Source organism: Pristis pectinata, chromosome 31, assembly GCF_009764475.1.
Source record: "Pristis pectinata isolate sPriPec2 chromosome 31, sPriPec2.1.pri, whole genome shotgun sequence".
Classification (NCBI taxonomy): domain Eukaryota; kingdom Metazoa; phylum Chordata; class Chondrichthyes; order Rhinopristiformes; family Pristidae; genus Pristis; species Pristis pectinata.
In genome coordinates this window covers 9,208,254-9,227,373 of record NC_067435.1, presented here as the reverse complement: position 1 = coordinate 9,227,373, position 19,120 = coordinate 9,208,254, and the positions used below count along the sequence as shown (strand labels likewise).

The window sequence follows — 19,120 nt, the reverse complement described above, 5'->3', positions numbered from 1 at the left end:
GCACAGGAACAGGCCCTTTGGCCCACTGAGTCCATGCCAACCACCAAGCACCTATTTACACTAACCTGACACTAATCCCATTTTATTCTCCATTAACTTCCCCCAGATTCTACCACTCACCTACAATTTATAGCAGACAATTACCCTACTGATCTGCACGTCTTTGTGATGTGGGAGGAAACTGGAGCACCTGGGGGAAACCTACACAGTCACAGGGATAACGCGCAAACTCCACGCAGACAGCTCCAGAGGTCCAACTTGAATCGAGACCTCCAATTCTGGCCTTGTGGGAATCCCCATATTTGTTTTTTGCACACTTGGTGGCTATCTTCCAGGGTCCTAAGTTGTGGAATTCTGTCTCTGAATTTCTCTGTATCTTTGTCCTCCTTTGCTGGGATACCTCTCTTTGTTCTAATACCTCCTTAAGTTGCTCCATGCCAAATGTTTTTGCAGAACTTCTCAGGAATGTCTTGCTATGTCACAAGTGCTATATGAATGCAAGTTGTCATTGAATTTGACCATCATATCTTCTTTGCATGCGCCCAGTCAAAATCTTTTCTAATTGATCCTTCACCTCCAAAGAGCAAGAGGCTACTTCTCTTTCCTCTAATTGGTCTGATAAACTATCTCATCCAGGACACACGAACAAAATTAAAGTCAAATCTTACCAGATTTCCCTTAGGACCTGGGGAGCCATCAGTGCCAGTAATACCCTGAAATAAAAGAGAAATAAATGAATTCATTTTCCCAAAGGCTTGACATAGTCTTTGTGTCTGCTGTGCTGAGTGAAATCTCACAGAGTCTGCTGAGTATTTTGTTTGTAGATTCATTCACTGTTTGTGGGCGTCATTTAATGTCCACACCCGAGTGACATGAGAAATAAGAACTGGAGTAGGCTACTATCCAAGATCACAGCTAATCCAAAGCCTCGTCCACTCTCCCAACTGATCTCCAAATCCTTGGGAATTCAAAAATCTATTAATCTCAGTCTTGGATACATCTAATAGTTGACTGTCTCCGGTGGAGAATTTCTGGGTAAAGAAAAGGTCCGGGTAAAGAAGTTTCATAATGGTCGACCCCTTATCCTAAAACTCTGTGCCCTGCTTCCGAACTCTCCAGCCTGAGGAAATAGCCTTTCAGCATCTATTTCAGCAACCGGCTATGTCTCATTGAGATCACCTCCCAAACTCCAATCTCCTGCAATTTCTCCTCAAAGGACAACCCCTTCATTCGAGGAATCAGTCAAGTGAATCCACATCAAGGATTCCAAGCTGCCTCAGCAAAGCAGCCAATGTAATCAAGGACACCTTCTGCCCCAGTCATTTTCTCTTCTCCCCCCTTCCATCAAGCAGAAGATACAGAAGCTTGAAAACATGCACTACCAAGCTCAAGGACGGCTGCTATCCTGCTGTTATAATTCTTGAAAGGACCTCTTATACGATAAAGAAGAACACTTGACCTCTCAATCTATCTCATCTTGGCCCTTGCAGCTTATTTATCCACCAGCCCTGTGCTTCCTCTCCAACCGTAACACTATATTCTGCATTCTATTGTTGCTTCTCCCTTCGTACTACCTCGATGTACTAATGATTGGAATGATCTATATGGTTGGCATGCAAAACAAAGTTTTTCACTGTATCTCAGTCCATGTGACAATAATAAACCAATTACCAAAACATACAGATGCTGGCTTAGTCACACCACTCACTGTAGTCAAGGATCCACGAAAACCCTTTAGAAAATAATAGTGAGCCAATCTCTCTAACCTTTGAACAGTGTGAGCAAGTTTCTTCCATAGTACTGTTGAGTGGTGCCAATACCCAAATCCAGTGACAATAAAAGAGCAATAGCATAGCTGCGGCTTCGGAATTAATTGCGAAAAAGATTTTGACCAAATTTGTGATTTCGATTTGGAGGTGCAGTTGACACTAAACGCAGTCATGTTTGTACACAAGAATAGGTGCAATCTAATTTCTAGGCAAATCTCCTTCAGCATTGTTGAGTAAGGAATAAAAGTTGGCCTCAGTGCTAAGGCAAACTCTCCAAGTCTACCTTGAAAGAACCTTTTCAGGGGGCCCATGGGATTAAAGTTATTCCTGATCTATTACTTTCCAAAGTCTGATGATGTGTTATTATTTTTTTCCTGAGGAAGTCTGAAGGATATGGGTAAAGTTTCTCAGTGTACCCACAGCCTTATTGTTGATTTGCTTTTCTTTCTGGGTTTTGGGTTTCACATCTGGCTTCAGGCTAAGCTGAATCAGAAAGGTGCGGAGAGACAGGATATTATTCCATGCTCGTCCTTCAAAACAGATACAGCAGGAAGAGCATATTTTAGTGGAAGGATTAGTTGCAGTAGTGGAACTTTCATCTCTGATAGAACCAGGTTCAGGAGTTCCAGGTCAGAAGCAAGAGCACAGCACACTAGGCAGTCACTCTGCTACACTGTCCTCCAAATGAGATGAGAAATCAAAGACCCCATCTGCTCCCCCAGGTGGATATGAGGGGCAGTTAGATCATAAGGAATTTAGTCCCTCAAACCTGCCATACTAAATGAACATGGTTGATCTGCCCCAGGCCTCCCCTCTCCATAGATCTTCCAAAAACATATCTCCCTCCTTTGTAATTACCCTCAATGATTCAGCCTCTACAACCTTTCGGGGGAGAGGATTCCAGAGTTTCACCACCCTCTGTTAGAAGAAGTTCCTAAGCACCTCAGTTTTGAATGGCACACCATGGGACTATTTCAAGGAAGACTGAAGAGTACTTGCCTTGGCATTGGGGCTAACTTTTATTCCTCAACTGACTTGCCTAGAGATTGGATTGCACCTATGTTTGATGGTCTCGAACGTGGCTGCTTTTAATGTTGACAAGCACTGGGGCCCCCACACAAAAATAAATCACAAAATTGGTCAAAATCCAATTTGAAATGGCTGACACCTTGAAACAAGGACTCAATGGGACCCAGTAGGGGTGACATCCCACAGCACCATCTCAGAGACTGGCACCATGAGCAATGGGCAGATTGAGCTCGAGGGTACGTGTCACCAGGAGATACACTATGCAAAGGGAAATCTGGTGTGGGGGATCAGAGGAAGGGCGTCCTTGCATCCATACTGCTCAGGGGCCTCAGATTCGGGACGTGGAAGGGAACTGGACCACCCAGAGTAAACCCACGCAGTCAGAGGGAGAACATGCAAACTCCACACAGACAGCACCCGAGGTCAGGATTGAACCTGGGTCACTGGAGCTGTGAGTAAATATTGAATACTAAGAGGGGCACATTGTAAAGGGATCTGAGATCTGTGTTATGCCCCACAGGACCAGAGATATTATCCACAATACACCAGGAAATTCTGCCTGGATATATGGGGCCACAAAATCGGGCAACGACAGACCATTGAGCTTTTACTGATTTAAACTAAAAGGTCATACAGTTAACTTTACGTCACGGCTTCACAAGCCTGCAAATAAACCTTTAAAGGGGTTCAAGTACTTGGCAGATGCTTGGACACCACAGAATAAACTTCATCATTTTTATTGTGGCTGCACTGGTTTAGTTTATCCTGAGGTTGAGTCCACAGTCAACAAACATCACAAGTTCAGTAGGGTCGACTGTAGAGGAGTGTAAACACAATCCAAACCACTGGCTCTTCCTATGTGAAGCCACCAACCCTTTGACTAAAGCTCTGGATCCAACTGACCTGACCCCGGCATGGTGACCAGGGTGGGGCCTCACTTTTGTCAGCCACTTGAAAAGTCATCGTCATGGTCCTCCATCTTCCAGTCGCTGGACCTGCTCCCAGAATCCCAGCCATCGAACAGCACATCAGCTCCAAGTGAAATCAACCATTATGCAGGACTAATACAAGTCTATCAACCAAGGGAAACTGTGGAGCATCCTTCTCAAGTGTGGTTGTCCATAGAATTCATTCAATCTTACACCTGCTTCCTGATGTACATGTATACATACATAACCTAGTATAGAGGCTCCAATGCACAGGATCGCAAGAGGCTGCAGAGGGCTGTAGACTCAACCAGCTCCATCACGGGCACAACCCTCCCCTCCATCGAGGACATCTTCAAGAGGCTGTGCTTCAAGAAGGCAGCATCCATCACTAAGGACCCTCTCCATCCGGGACATGCCCTCTTCTCATTACTACCATCAGGGAGGAGGTACAGGAGCCTGAAGACCCAAACTCAATGATTTAGGAACAACTTCTTCCCCTCTGCCAACAGATTTATGAACGGTCCATGAACCCATGAACACTAGCTCGTTATTCCTTTTCTGTTGCACTATTTATTTATTTTGTAATTTATAGTAATTTTATGACCTTGCACCGTAACACTGCCACAAAACAACAAATTTCACATCACTTAAGTCTGACAATAAATCTGATTTTGATTCTGATGGCATGCAAGCTGTGAGCTTAACCAATGGGTCTACAACAGAGCCAGTCTCAGGTGCGTTAGCAGCACAACACTTTTCTCAATCATTCTGGCCTCAGTGCTGGACCTCACCTCCAACGAGCTTCGCACTAGATTCGGGTGGAGCTAACCTCCGGGACTAATGGGAATCTGCCCCCAGAATGGGACCTTGCTCCCAGAACCAAGGTCTCTCAGACGTCAGTGTCACAGGTAGCCCTTGCGTAGGCACACTTACAAAGGACAAGTTCCCAATCATTGTCGACTCCTTCAAACCAGAGAATGGGCCTCGCACTTAAATTGAAAACCACTCTCCCAGCTTGCCCCTAATGTGAAATAATACCCAACAATAAGTGTCCATGTTGAGACGCTGGAATGCATGGAGAACTTCTTACATCCATGAGGGCCAACTGAAGATGTCAACCTAAAATCTGGTGTAAAGCATGAGGTCTATCAGGCATCAGTGATGCTGTCGCTTCAGTAGACATCTGATACATTGACTACTTTCAGCAGGCATTTCAAAATGCTGGAGAGAAACATCCGTTGTGGTCTCCTCCAAATCCACTGGCAGGATATGTGACCCGACCTTGTCTTGACCAACACCCCCTGCTCTGAGGCTGTAAGAGAGTTGTGGACACAGCCCAGCGCGGCACACAAACCAGCCTCCCCTCCTTGGACTCTGTCTTTACCTCTCGTTGTCTTGGTGAAGCAGCCAGCATAATCAAAGACCCCACCCACCCAGGTCATTCCCCCTTCTCTCCTCTTCCATCAGGTAGAAGATACAAGAGTCTGACGGCACGTACCACCAGGCTTAAGGACAGCTTCTATCCCACTGTAATAAGACTATTGTATGGTTCCCTTATACGATGAGATGGACTCTGACCTCACGATCTACCTTGTTGTGACCTTGCACCTCATTGCACTGCACTTTCTCTGTAGCTGTGACACTTTACTCTGTACTGTTATTGATATTACCTGTACTACCTCAATCCACTCTGTACTAACTCAGTGTAACTGCATTGTGTAATGAATTGACCTGTACGATCGGTATGCAAGACAAGCTTTTCACTGTACCTTGGTACAAGTGACAATAATAAACCAATACCAATAAATACACTCAGTTAGATCAACTGGGCCAGCCACACCACTCACCCAACTGACACTAGACTTCCAAAACAGACACTTCACCACAAGCTCCACCTGGGTGAGAGATTGTGAGGTGGACAGAGGAAGTTACTTGAGGATGTCCTCCAACTCTCCTTGATAAAATCTAACTCTCACCCTCTCTAATCACTGGCGCATCACTCAGTGCAGAGAAGGAGCATTCGGAACTTTGAGTCCATTCCTCAGAAGCACACAGAAGACCAGCGGGAGTACATTGCCTGACAAACTATCCACTCACCCTTCCCATCAGGCATTCCCCACCCTGTTCGTGGAAGAGTCTGCAGCTCCCACATGTCCTCATCAACCGCCTCAGGTCCACAGAAGGGGAAGGGATGTTAGTCATCCTCGAACCCTCAGAAGAAGTGTAACAATCTGTGCGACAGCTTTGAAATATAAGATCTTCTTGTGCGGGAAGTAAATAGCTGCCACATCCTTTAATAAGAAAGTGAACAATTAAAGGCTTGTGCCAGAAAGGCTTATAAATCTCCACTTTAATTTGCCAGACGATAATGTTTAGGTTTTAGAAGTTCAATTGTTTAAGTTTTATTTAGTTAAATGCAATGACTCCTAACTTAAGCATCACGTGAGCTACAATTAAGTTAACCAACAGCTGCTGGTGACATTACAGTACCCTAGGGTATTCTATACCTACTTTCAACAAAGGTTAACAGCTCCTAATTGAAACCAACTGCTAATTAAGGAGGGTGACCTTGAAAGGGAGCTGGAGTGGTAGAACCATAGAACAATACAGCACAGAAAACAGGCCATTCGACCCTTCTAGTCTGTGCCAAAACATTATTCCGCTGGTCCCACTTCCCTGCGCCCAGTCCATAACCCTCCAGACCTCTCCCGACCATATATCTATCCAATTTATTCTTAAAGCTTAAGAGTGAGCCTGCATTTACTACATCAGATGGCAGCCTGTTCCACACTCCCACTGCTCTCTGAGTGAAGAAGCTCCCCCTAATGTTCCACCTAAACCTTTCCCCTTTCACCCTAAAGCCATGTCCTCTCGTACTTATCTCTCCTAATCTATGTGGAAAGAGCCTACTCGCATTAACTCTGTCTATGCCCCTCAAAATTCTGTAAACCTCTATCAAATCTCCCCTCATTCTTCTACGCTTAAAGGAATAAAGTCCTAACCTGTTTAATCTTTCCCTGTAACTCAACTCCTGAAGACCCGGCAACATTCTAGTAAATCTCCTCTGCACTCTTTCAATCTTACTGATATCCGTCCTATAGTTAGGTGACCAGAACTGCACACAATACTCCAAATTTGGCCTCACCAGTGACTTATACAACATTACCATAACATCCCAACTCCTATACTCAATACTTTGATTTATGAATGCCAGGATGCCAAAAGCCTTCTTTACAACCCTGTCTACCTGTGACGCCACTTTCAGGCAATTATGTATCTGAACTCCCAGATCCCTTTGTTCCTCCTCACTCCCCAGTGCCCTACCATTTACTGTGTATGTCCTACCTTGATTTGTCCTTCCAAAATGTAACACCTCACACTTGTCTGCATTAAATTCCATCGGCCATTTTCTGGCCCATTCTTCCAGTTGGTTCAGATCCTTCTGCAAGCTTTGAAATCCTTCCTCCCTTTCCACAATGCCTCCAATCTTAGTGTCATCAGCAAACTTGCTGATCCAATTTACCATATTATCATCTAGATCATTGATATAGACAACAAACAACAATGGCCCCAGCACAGATCCCTGAGGCACACCACTAGTCACAAGGTGCTTAGGTTGCCAAGGTTTGTATTTCAGGAGAAAAGTTTCCAGCAGTGTTACTTGGCTCAAAGGTGCCCAGAACTTGCCAGTAAATCATCAGCAAGCCATGATGCATCTTACCTGGATGCATCATGGTTTGGTACAGCAACTGCTCTGCTGAGCACCACAGGAAACTGCAGAGAGTTGTAGACACAGCCCAGTGCGTCACAGAAACCAGCCTCCCCTCCTTGGACTCTGTATTTACCTCTCGCTGCCTTGGTGAAGCAGTCGGCATAATCAAAGACCCCACCCACCCGGGTCATTCTCTCTTCTCTCCTCTTCCATCAGGTAGAAGATACAGGAGCCTGAGGGCACGTACTACCAGGCTTAAGGACAGCTTCTATCCCACTGTGATAAGACTATGGAACGGTACCCTTTTACAAAGAGATGGACTCTGACCTCACAATCTACCTTGTGACCTTGCACCTTATTAGAAACATAGAAAACCTACAGCACAATTCAGGCCCTTCGGCCCACAAAGCTGTGCCGAACATGTCCCTACTCTAGAAATTACTAGGCTTACCCATAGGCCTCTATTTTTCTCAGCTCCATGTACCTATCCAAAAGTCTCTTAAAAGACCCTATCGTATCCGCCTCCACCACCGTTGCCGGCAGCCCATTCCACGCACTCACCACTCTCTGAGTAAAAAACTTACCCCTGACATCTCCTCTGTACCTACTCCCCAGCACCTTAAATCTGTGCCCTCTTGTGGCCACCATTTCAGCCCTGGGGAAAAGCCTCTGACTATCTACCTGATCAATGCCTCTCATCATCTTCTACACCTCTATCAGGTCCCCCCTTGTCCTCCGTCGCTCCAAGGAGAAAAGGCCAAGTTCCCTCAACCTGCTTTCATAAGGCATGCTCCGCATTCCAGGCAGCATCCTTGTAAATCTCCTCTGCACCCTTTCTATGGCTTCCACATCCTTCCTGTAGTGAGGTGACCAGAACTGAGCACAGTACTCCAAGTAGGGTCTGACCAGGGTCCTATATAGCTGCAACAATACCTCTTGGCTCCTAAATTCAATTCCACGATTGATGAAGGACAATACACCATAGGCCTTCTTAACCACAGAGTCAACCTGTGCAGCTGCTTTGAGTGTCCTATAGACTCGGACCCCAAGATCGCTCTGATCCTCCACACTGCCAAGAGTCCTACCATTAATACTATATTCTGCCATCATATTTGACCTACCAAAATGAACCACTTCACACTTATCTGGGTTGAACTGCATCTGCCACTTCTCAGCCCAACTTTGCACTCTATCTATGTCTCGCTGTAACCTCTGACAGCCCTCTATACTATCCACCACACCTCCAATCTTTGTGTCATCCGCAAACTTACTAACCCATCCTTCCACTTCCTCATCCAGGTCATTTATAAAAATCACAAAGAGTAAGGGTCCCAGAACAGATCCCTGAGGTACACCACTGGTCACCAACCTCCATGCAGAATACGAACCTTCAACAACTACTCTTTGCCTTCTGTGGGCCAGCCAGTTCTGGATCCACATTGCAACGTCCCTTTGGATCCCATGCCTCCTTACTTTCTCAATAAGCCTTGCATGGGGTACCTTATCAAATGCCTTGATGAAATCCATATACACTACATCTACTGCTCTCCCTTCATCGATGTGTTTAGTCACATCCTCAAAAAATTCACTCAGGCTCGTAAGGTAGGACCTGCCCTTGAAAAAGCCATGCTGACTGTTCCTAGTCATATTATACCTCTCCATGTTCATAAATCCTGCCTCTCAGGATCTTCATCTTATCAACCACTGAGGTAAGACTCACTGGTCTATAATTTCTTGGGCTATCTCTACTCCCTTTCTTGAATAAGGGAACAACATCTGCAACTCTCCAATCTTCTGGAACCTCTCCCGTCTCCATCGATGATGCAAAGTTCATCGTCAGAGGCTCTGCAATCTCCTCCCTCGCCTCCCACAGCAGCCTGGGGTACATCTCATCCGGTCCCGGTGATTTATCCAACTTGATGCTTTCCTCTTGACCTCACAATCTACCTCGTCATGGCCTTGCACCTCATTGTCTGCCTGCACTGCACTTTCTCTGTAACTGTAACACTATATTCTACGTTCTGTCATTGCTTTTCTCTTGTACTACCTCGATGTACTGATGTATGGATGGCATGCAAAACAAACATTTTCACTGTTCCTTGGTAAATGTGACAATAATAAACTTACACTTCACCCTGAGCTGGCGAAGTAGGCAGACTTGCACTTCTTTAGCAACTTTCACAGCCCTGGGATGTACCGAACAGTTGTACAGTCAATGAAATCTAACCTGTTGTAATTTGCAAAAGCTGCAGCCAATTTCTGCACAGCAAGCACCAAGCGTTGTAAACTTTTCTCTGGAAATCCAGACCTACATTCCCAACAACACTGCTGCTCTTGTTCAGACTAGCCATGTTGAGGGAGGCATATGTATTGCACAGAACAGCAGGGCTAGCTCCTCTCTTCTTCAAAGTATTGTTTGATTTACTTATATCCACAAGGGGATTTAGGGTGCTGGGTATAGTGTCTCATCCTACAGGTGGTAGCTCGGATAGTGAAGCATCTCCCCGCTAAGGTTTTAGCGTTTGTGTCCCTGCCGTGAATCAGGTGGGCTAGTTTGGGAAATGGAACTGTCGGACTGGCAAGGTGGGGGGTGCTGACTGTGGACCAGGACAGGATGCAACACTGAGGTGGAATGAAGCTAATCCTCTGAATCAAACCACGACTGAGGAATGCCTGAGGTTAAATGTTCCTAGGATGGCAACATATGGTTCAGACTCCGGTTAGGCCTCATTTAGAGTATTTCGTGCAATTCTGGTCACCTCACTATAGGAAGGATGTCGGGGCTTTAGAGAGGGTGCAGAGGAGGTTTATGAGGATGCTACCTGGATTAGAGGGCATGTGCTATCAGGAGAGGCTGGACAAACTCGAGCTCTTTTCTCTGGAGCGGCAGAGGCTGAGGGGTGATCTGTTGGAAGTGCATAAAATTATGAAGGGCATAGATAGGGTGGACAAGCAATATCTTTTTCCATTTATTGAGCGATCCAATACCAGAGGGCATGCATTTAAGGTGAGAGGGGTAGGATCAGAACAGACGTTTTTTTTACTGAGAAAGTGGTGGATGCCTGGAACACATTGCCTGATAGGGTGGTGGAGGCAAATTCATTGGGGGCTTTTAAGAGGGGCTTGGATGGGCACATGAATGAGAGGAAAATAGAGGGATATGGACATTCTGTAGGTAGGAGGGATTAGTTATGTCGGCACAACATTGTGGGCCAAAGGGCCTGTTCTGTGCTGTACTGTTCTATGTTCTACATTTGTTCTATATGGGAGAAAAAAAGTCATAAAGCACGAGAAAGGTCCTTCAGTATATTGAGTCTGCACTGACCTTCAATGCATCCATTTGCACTAATCCTATTTATCCTCCCCTACATTCCCATCAATTCTTCCCACATTCTACCATTCACCTACACCCCAGAGGAATTCACAGTGACCAATTAACCAACGGATCAACACACCTTTGGGATGTGGGAGGAAACTGGAGGACCCAGGGGAAATCCCACATGCTCACACTGAGGTTGTGCAAACTCCACACAGACAGCATCCGAGGTCAGGATTGGACCCGGATCGCTGGAGTTGTGAGGCAGCGGCTCTACCTGCTGAGCCACTGTGCCACCCTTCTACCTCGTCTCATTTTGCTAAACCCTAAAACTCCACAGAGAGGACAGGTGGTCGGTGAGACTTTCACCAAGATGAGAATGAGCAGGGGATTTGACTGACACTAGCCCATTTTTCAAAATAAAATTAACAGAACAGCCAAATGAATGTCAAAGGCAACTGTGCAGCTGTCTTGGATAACATTTAGTCTTGGATGTGAATTCAATAGCCTTGTAAATCGTTGAATGGGGAGGGCAGGGATATTGTGGGGCTGAGGTTACTTAACATCACGCTTGATTCACATCTGCCCAGCTGCATCATACCTCCACCACCTCCCCCCCCCCCCCCACAACCCCTGTGCTGAATATTTTTGCAAAATGTGGCAAATGCAAACATAAAGTTGTTTGTTGCAGTTAACAGTGATAAATACCTAATGGGTTTGCCCAGATCGTCTCAGATCAGGAGCTGTGCAGACAGCTAATAAAAAAACCACTAATCCGTAATAAATGGACCTCTGCCCATTTAATTATTGTGTGAAAATATAAATAAAAATCCTTTATTATCAGACTTACAACATTTAATAAGAGTTTGTTGAGCCAATGACAGCTGGCGACTCCGACCTTGTAGTGATCAAGCTCCATAATTCTCCTGCACACTGCCACTCCAACCTCTGCATTGTTCATGACTTCCTGCACTGTCGCAATGAAGTTTGATGCAGTCTTAGAGAATTACCCTTCACCTTCCCACTGGACACACAACAGCCAAGTTCAACAGATATTGGTTCTGCTATTGTCATTTACACTTCCTCAACCAATCTTTATTTTTTTCTATTTCTCCCATTTTGCACTGTTCCATCCTTCCTTCAGAGACTTAACCTCTCTTGCCTTCCATCCTCTCACAGACCTTCTCTTTTGTTCTCTCTCACAATCCCGTTTCCTCTCTCCACCACCACCCTTTCCTATCATTTTCTCAACATCTTGAAACACTGACTAAGTTTTTCTCTCCACAGTTGTTGCCTCAACCATCAAGACTCTGGTCGCATTTCCAGAGTTCACAGTCTTAGTTTTGGTGCTGAAATTACACTTCTCAGTAAGGCTGGCACAGTGGCGCAGCGGGTAGAGCCGCTGCCTCACAATGCCAGAGACCCGGGTTCAATCCTCACCTTGGGTCCTGCCTGTGTGGAGTTTGCACGTTCTCCCTGTGAACGCATGTGAGAGGGTGCTCCAGTTTCCTCCCACATCCTAAAGACGTGCAGATCAGTAGGTTCATTGGCCATTGTAAATTAGCCCCTGGTGGGTAAGTGAATAGTAGAATCAGGGGGGAGTTGTTGAGAATATGGGAAGAATAATGAAGTGTGATGGGTGGCTGACGGTCTCTATGGATTCGGCGGGCTGAAGGACCTGTTTCTGTGCTGTATCTCTCTATGAGTCTATCGTCAGTTAACAGTCACACCCACACAACAGCTTTGCACATTCAAAGTTTACAGGATAACAAAGTCTGGGATGGGAGCAACGCTAGCCAGAAGAACCCTAGATCAAGGAGAAGATAAATGCTTTAACTGTGATGTTCTATGGCCAACATTACTGATTTAATCCATTTGTACTGACTGTGTGGGTCATTTACTTACTGGCACTCTGTGCCGGATTACTTTGGCCTCTGCAGTGGACAGTCAGCCTGCAGGAGACTGCCCCAATGGGTGAGGAGGCTGATGGCTGATAACAGACATTGAAGGACAATGTAATGGAGAGGGAAGTGAGTGGTCTGTGTAACGGGGAGGGAACCGGAGTAGGAACTCCACCCACAATGGAAGGGATGTCCAAGGTCCAACAATCTGGACAAGCAGTGTTTACTGCCCAGCCCTGTTCACACATGTATAGTGAGACAGAGGATTGAAGATGCCCTTCTTTAACCCACTGAAGGTTTAGAGATGGGATCCTGTACAACGAGAAATGATTGCGGAGAGAATTAAATCCGTGACATGATGTTGCAGCCTGAGATCTGAGTTCAGTCCCAACCTCGGGTGCTGTCTGTATAGAGTTTGCACATTCTCTCTGTGACAGCGTGGGGTGGGTTTCCCCCGGGTGCTCTGGTTTCCTCCCACGTCCCAAAGAATGCAGATTGGGAAGTTAATCAGTCATTGCAAATTGCCCCTAGTCTGCATGAGTGGCAGAATCTGGGGGCAGTTGATGGGAATGTGGGGAGAATAAAAATGGAATTGATGTGGGAATAGTGTAGATGGCTGGTTGTTGGGGAGTATGTACTTGATGGGCTGAAGGGCCTGTTTCCATGCTATGTCTCTCTAAGTCCATGCACTGGGAGCGGTTTGCCTAATAATGCTTATGTGGAGATTCATAGAATTATACAGCAGAGAAACAGGCCCTTCGGCCCAACTCATCCATGCTGCTCAATGCTATCTATGTCTATCTATGCTAATCCCATTTGCCTGCAGTTGGCCCCTATCCTTCTGAACCTTTTCTATCCATCTACCTCTCCAAATGTCTTTTAAACATTGTAATTGTACCCAAAACACCTCCCCTGGCAGCTCGTTCCATATACCCACCACGCTCTGTGGGAAAAACTTCCCCCTTATAGAACATAGAACACTACAGCGCAGCACAGGCCCTTCGGCCCACAATGTTGTGCTGACATTTTATCCTGCTCTAAGATCCATCTAAACCTTCCCTCCCACATAGCTCCGTATTTCTCTATCTTCATATGTCCATCTAAGAGTCTCTTAAATATCCCTAATGTATCTGCCCCCACAACCTCTGCCAGCAGTGCGTTCTACGCACCCACCACTCTCTGTGTAAAAAACTTACCCCTGACATCCCCCTTATACCTTCCTCCGATCACCTTAAAATTATGTCCCCTCGTGTTAGCCATTGTCGCCCTGGGAAAAAAATCTCTGACTGTCCACTCGATCTATGCCTCTTATCATCTTGTACACCTCTATCAAGTCACCTCTCATCCTTCTTCTGTCCAAAGAGAAAAGCCCGAGCTCACTCAACCTATCCTCAGGTCCCCTTTAAATCTTCCCCCTCTCACATTCAACCTATGCCCTCTAGTTTTAGACTCCCTTACTCTTGGAAAAAGACTGTGGCTATTTACCCTCTTTTATGCCCATCATAATTTTACAAACCTCTTTGAGGTCAGCCTCCTTCGCTCCAGGGAAAACAGTTCCAGCCTACAGTACCCAATCTCTCTTTATAATTCAAGCCCTCAAATCCAAGCAACATTCCTGTGATTTTTTTTTTCTGCACCCTCTCTAGTTTAATCACTTCCTTCTTATAGTGTGGCAACCAGAACTGCACGCAATGCTCCAACTGTGGCCGAAACAGTGATTTGTACTGTGGGAGTAACACACGGAAAATGCTGGAGGAACTCAGCAGGTCAGGCAGCATCTATGCAGTGAAATGGACAGTCGACGTTTCAGGACTGGAAAGAAAGAGGTCAGAAGCCAGAAATAAAAGGGTGCGGGGGGGGGGGGGGGGGACACGGTGGAGGAGCACAAGCAGGCAGGTGATAGGTGAGTCCAGGTGAGACGGGGAGGGGAGATAAAAACGGAATGATGTGGGAAGTGGGAAGGTGATGGGTGGAAGAGGCAAAGAGCTGAATAAGAAGGAATCTGTTAGGAGAGGACAGTAGACCATGGAATAAAGGGAAGGAGGTGGGAAACCAGAGGGAGGTGATGGGCAGGTTGTGAGGGAGGGGGAGGGGAAAGAGAAGAGGTGAAGGGGCCACAGGAAAAGGGAAAACAAAGAGGGGGGGGGGGAAGGAAAACCGAAGAGAGGGGTTACCGGAAGTTAGAGAAATTGACGTTGATGCCATCAGGTTGGAGACTACCAAGATGGAATTTGAGGTGTTGCTCCTCCAACCTGCGTCTGGCCTCAACGTGGCAGTAGAGGAGGCTGCGGACAGACACGTCAGTGTGGGAATGGGAAGTGGACTTAAAGGGTCTCGGCCCGAGACGACGACTGGTCATTTCCCTCCGTAGATGCTGCCTGACCCGCTGAGTTCCTCCAGCGTTTCGTGTGTGTTGCTCCAGATTTCCAGCATCTGCAGAATCTCTCATGTCTCTCTACAGCGGGACTGTTAGCCATATGACCAGCTTGATGAGCTGCTGTGTCAGAGCACTGAAAGGAAAGGTTCCCCAAAAGAATTCCCTAAATCAGGAACAGAGGAGGAAGTTTACTTTATTAGGTTTGTGTGCACCAGAATACACTAAACTCACAATTAAGTTTGAATTACCAATATAACTGAACCACAAAGACTGCTCTGCAGCTGCACAATAAAATGGAGAGGTGGCCGGGTTCCAAGACTCCACACTGACGGACCAAAGAAACAGCCAAGCAAGTGGATTCCCCTGGAGGAGCACAGGGTGTTACTCGAGCCACACATGTGCATGTGCACGTTGGTGTGGGAGAAGGAAGGTCAGAACCTTGGCTGGAATTCCCAACTAAATTACTCCTAATGATCCATGGCGGAGAGGAAGCCAGTCCTAGACTCGAGTCGTATCAAGGCACACCCCAGATGGCTGGCATCAAACCGATTTCCTCCCACATCCCAAAGATGTTTGGATTGATTGATATCGATTGATTAATTGGCCACAAATGTGTAGGTGAGTGGTAGAATCTGGGGGGGGCGGGTTGATAAGAAGGTGGGAAGAATAAAATGGGATTAGCGTAAATAAGTGCTTGACGGTTGATGGGAGGCGATGTCAGTTTAGCCTGGGCATGAAGCAGCACTGTATATTGCAGATGGCACCCACTGCAGCCACAGTACAACTTTTTCCCAGGGCGATAATGGCTAACATGAGGGGACATAATTTTAAGGTGATTGGAGGAAGGTATAAGGGGGATGTCAGGGTTAAGTTTTTTTTACACAGAGAGTGGTGGGTGCGTGGAAAGGTTGTGGGGGCAGATACATTAGGGACATTTAAGAGACTCTTAGATAGACACATGAATGATAGAAAAATAGGGGGCTATGTGGGAGGGAAGGGTTAGATAGATCTTCCTTCTCCCACACCAACGTGCACATGCACATGTGTGGCTCGAGTAACACCCTGTGCTCCACCAGGGGAATCCACTTGCTTGGCTGTTTCTTTGGTCCGTCAGTGTGGAGTCTTGGAACCCGGCCACCTCTCCATTTTATTGTGCAGGATAAAATGTCAGCACAACATTGTGGGCCAAAGGGCCTGTACTGTGCTGTAGTGTTCTATGTTCTATGTTTCAGGTGATTGATGGACTTTCCCGGTGAAGCAGGCTGCTTTGTCCAAGGTAGATTGGTGAGTGGAATGAAAGAGTTGCTCTAGTAGAGAGCTACCACATAAATGATGGACTGAATGGCCTCCTTCTATGCAGTGACAGTTCTATGATTCCCTGAATGGTGATTCTCCAGGATATTGTTAGTGGGGTGAGCTGAGCAATGGTATTTTCATCGGCTACTGCGGTTAGTTACATTGCTCTGGCATTTTTACAGCATCAATATTACTTGCAATTTATCAGCCCATACCTGAATGTTCTCCAGCTATGCAGGTGTGGATGGAATTGGATGTTGTGCAACCACGAGTGGACATCCTGAGACAACTGACTCACTTCCTGACTCCCCATCTCTACAAAGCACACGTCAGGAGTGCAAGGAAATATTCTCCACTTGCCCTGCATTCCTCCTGCCTCAAGATTTGGACTTTTGGTCCCTCGACTTACTGTACTTGTCCACTAGAAGGACACACCAATGGTCAGAGCCAGAGGAAGAAGCTCTCCTTGCTTTTCACTGCAATCTCTTGATACTCCCCTTTCTTAGCAAGACCTAGAAATCTAAGGACACAACTGTACAGGCCATGTTGCTTATAAAGAGAATATAATCTGCACTTCACTCCTGATTCCTGAGGCTTGCTTGACTGAGAGGAGAAGGGGCAGGGACATCCTGCCAATGGCAATGGAGTTTCCAAACGCTCAATCAACCACAGACTAATATACAGCAGAGAATTGTACCTGTTGTCCAGGGGGGCCAATGGGTCCTCTTGGTCCAGGGAGACCACGCATACCCTAGGAAGGAACAACCCCAGTGTAAGCATCTGGCTTTGAATGAGCACACAGTGAACTAACAGTAAAGAGCCCCACTCACCGGCTCACCGGGCAACCCTCTGGGCCCAACTGTTCCATCTGCTCCCTACAAAGTCAAGAGAGAAGAAAGGAATCAGTGAGATTTTGGGTCATACACGAACAACAAGTAATTTGCCAATTCCTCTGCATGGTTGAGTTTCCATTAAGCAACGTGTGCCAAAGAGAATTCGAAGAATCATTTCTGTGAGGGAGACTCTTGGTGCTGAACAGTTTAGGAAATGGGGCATGACGGTATTCACCTTCTGGGTCCACTGTGGTTCATTTTTCATGTTAAGGGGTAAAGATGCTTTCAGACAACAGGGATGTACAGGAGATAGTAATGGCTTCAACATGGTCATCTGAATCTGATTAACAGAATAGACCGAACTATACAGTGGGGAGGATAAAATGTTCCAAATGGTGACATATCATAAATTCAGGCCCATTTGTGTGTGAATGTGGAAACAGGAGAAAGCTATTCTTGCCCCTAGAGCTTGCTCTGCCGCTCAGTAAGATCATGGTTCAACCTCAGTGCTCAAAGGGTTAATTCCAAACTTACTTACCCTGAGGCCATCATCTCCAGGAGGGCCAGGGGGGCCCTTTGGACCAAAATCGCCCTGGAAAAGGAAAGGATTTCACGTAGAAAGCAAAGCAGTGGCCAAGTTCACAGTGAATATTAACTAGAGAGAAAACATCAAAGTCAGGTACATTCACCAGGAAACAGCTTACCTCTACAGTCAGAAGTCTGTGTGTAAGTATGAGTGTCTGTGTGTGTGTCCGTATGTGTGTGTGCCTGTGTGTCTGTGTGAGTGTCCGTGTGTGTCTGTCTGTCTGTGTGATTGTGTGTGTGTATGTCTGTGTGTGTGAGTATTTGTGTATGGTGTATTATGGTGGGCCGAAGGGCCTGTTTTGTGCTGTATGGTTCTATGTGTGTGTGTGTATCTGTGTGAGTGTAAGTGTCTGTGTGTGTGTCTATGTGTGAGTGTTGGTGTGTGTGGGCATCTGTGAGTGTGAGTGAGTGTGTGTGTGTAAGTGTCTGTGTGTTTGCCTGTGTGTGTGTGTCTATGTGTGAGTGTGTGTATGTGCATCTGTATTTATTTGTGTGTGTGTGTGTGTATATATATGTACTTACCCTATGGCCCTTGTTGCCAGGCAATCCAGGCAAACCATCAAATCCCCTGTCACCCTATCAAAGGAAGACAACAAGTGATTAGCCCACACTGAAACAGCTCAATGGATTAACAGTGGGGTTAAGAACAGGAGCTGGAGCTGGGGCAGCGGATTTACAGAAACCAGCCAATCATTTCATTGTCTTTATCCACCTAGACCAATCAGCACGACCTTGGGATGTCAACAACTCCTCAAACAATCGGACACAGAGAGAGGGAGGCCATTCAGCCCATCAGGAAAGTGCTGGCCAGGGGAAGCTAATGCAACCCAGCTCTTGCCATGAAACCTCGTTGGCTGCAACAAAATGCAGGCAACAAATGGCCTCATTTTGTACCCTGGCTGTCACCCATTCCAAACAACAAAATGAAAGGTTTCATTGCAGTTACCCCAGCAGGTATGGCTCATCCATTTGGAGAAACTTCAGAGGAAGATGAACCCAACTTCTACACTCAGCTCTCATACAGCACAGAGACAGGCCCTTCAGCCCATCAACTCTCTGCTGACCATCAACTGCCATTTCCCCTCATCCCATTTCGTTCTCCCCCCTATTCCCAGCAATTCCCTGCAGATTCTACCACTCACCTACACACAAGGGACACAGTGGCCAATGAAGCTACCAAACTAGATGCCTTTGGGATGTGGGAGGAAACTGGAGCATCCAGGGGAAAACTACGCCAGAGCAGGGAGAATGTGCAAAGACAGCACCAGAGGTCAGGATTGAACCCGGGTCATTGGAGCAGGCAGGCAGCAGCTCTACTCTCTGTGCCACTGTGACGACCTGCGCTGTTCCAAATGCAAACTGAAGGAGAAGCG

The 19,120-nt window shown here is 46.4% G+C and overlaps 1 protein-coding gene across 2 annotated transcripts in view; it reads right to left on the bottom strand.

Moving 5' to 3' along the window:
• The window catches only part of LOC127584886 (collagen alpha-1(XI) chain-like), a 327,113-nt gene that overhangs the window by 154,830 nt on the left and 153,163 nt on the right, over positions 1-19,120 (bottom strand). For both annotated transcript variants that reach the window (XM_052041855.1, XM_052041856.1), the window contains 5 exons: positions 18,270-18,323; positions 17,701-17,754; positions 17,160-17,204; positions 17,027-17,080; positions 669-713 (listed from right to left, as the gene is read on the bottom strand). In XM_052041855.1, the coding sequence (XP_051897815.1) occupies positions 669-713; positions 17,027-17,080; positions 17,160-17,204; positions 17,701-17,754; positions 18,270-18,323 (252 nt within the window). The remainder of the gene's footprint in view (positions 1-668; positions 714-17,026; positions 17,081-17,159; positions 17,205-17,700; positions 17,755-18,269; positions 18,324-19,120) is intronic.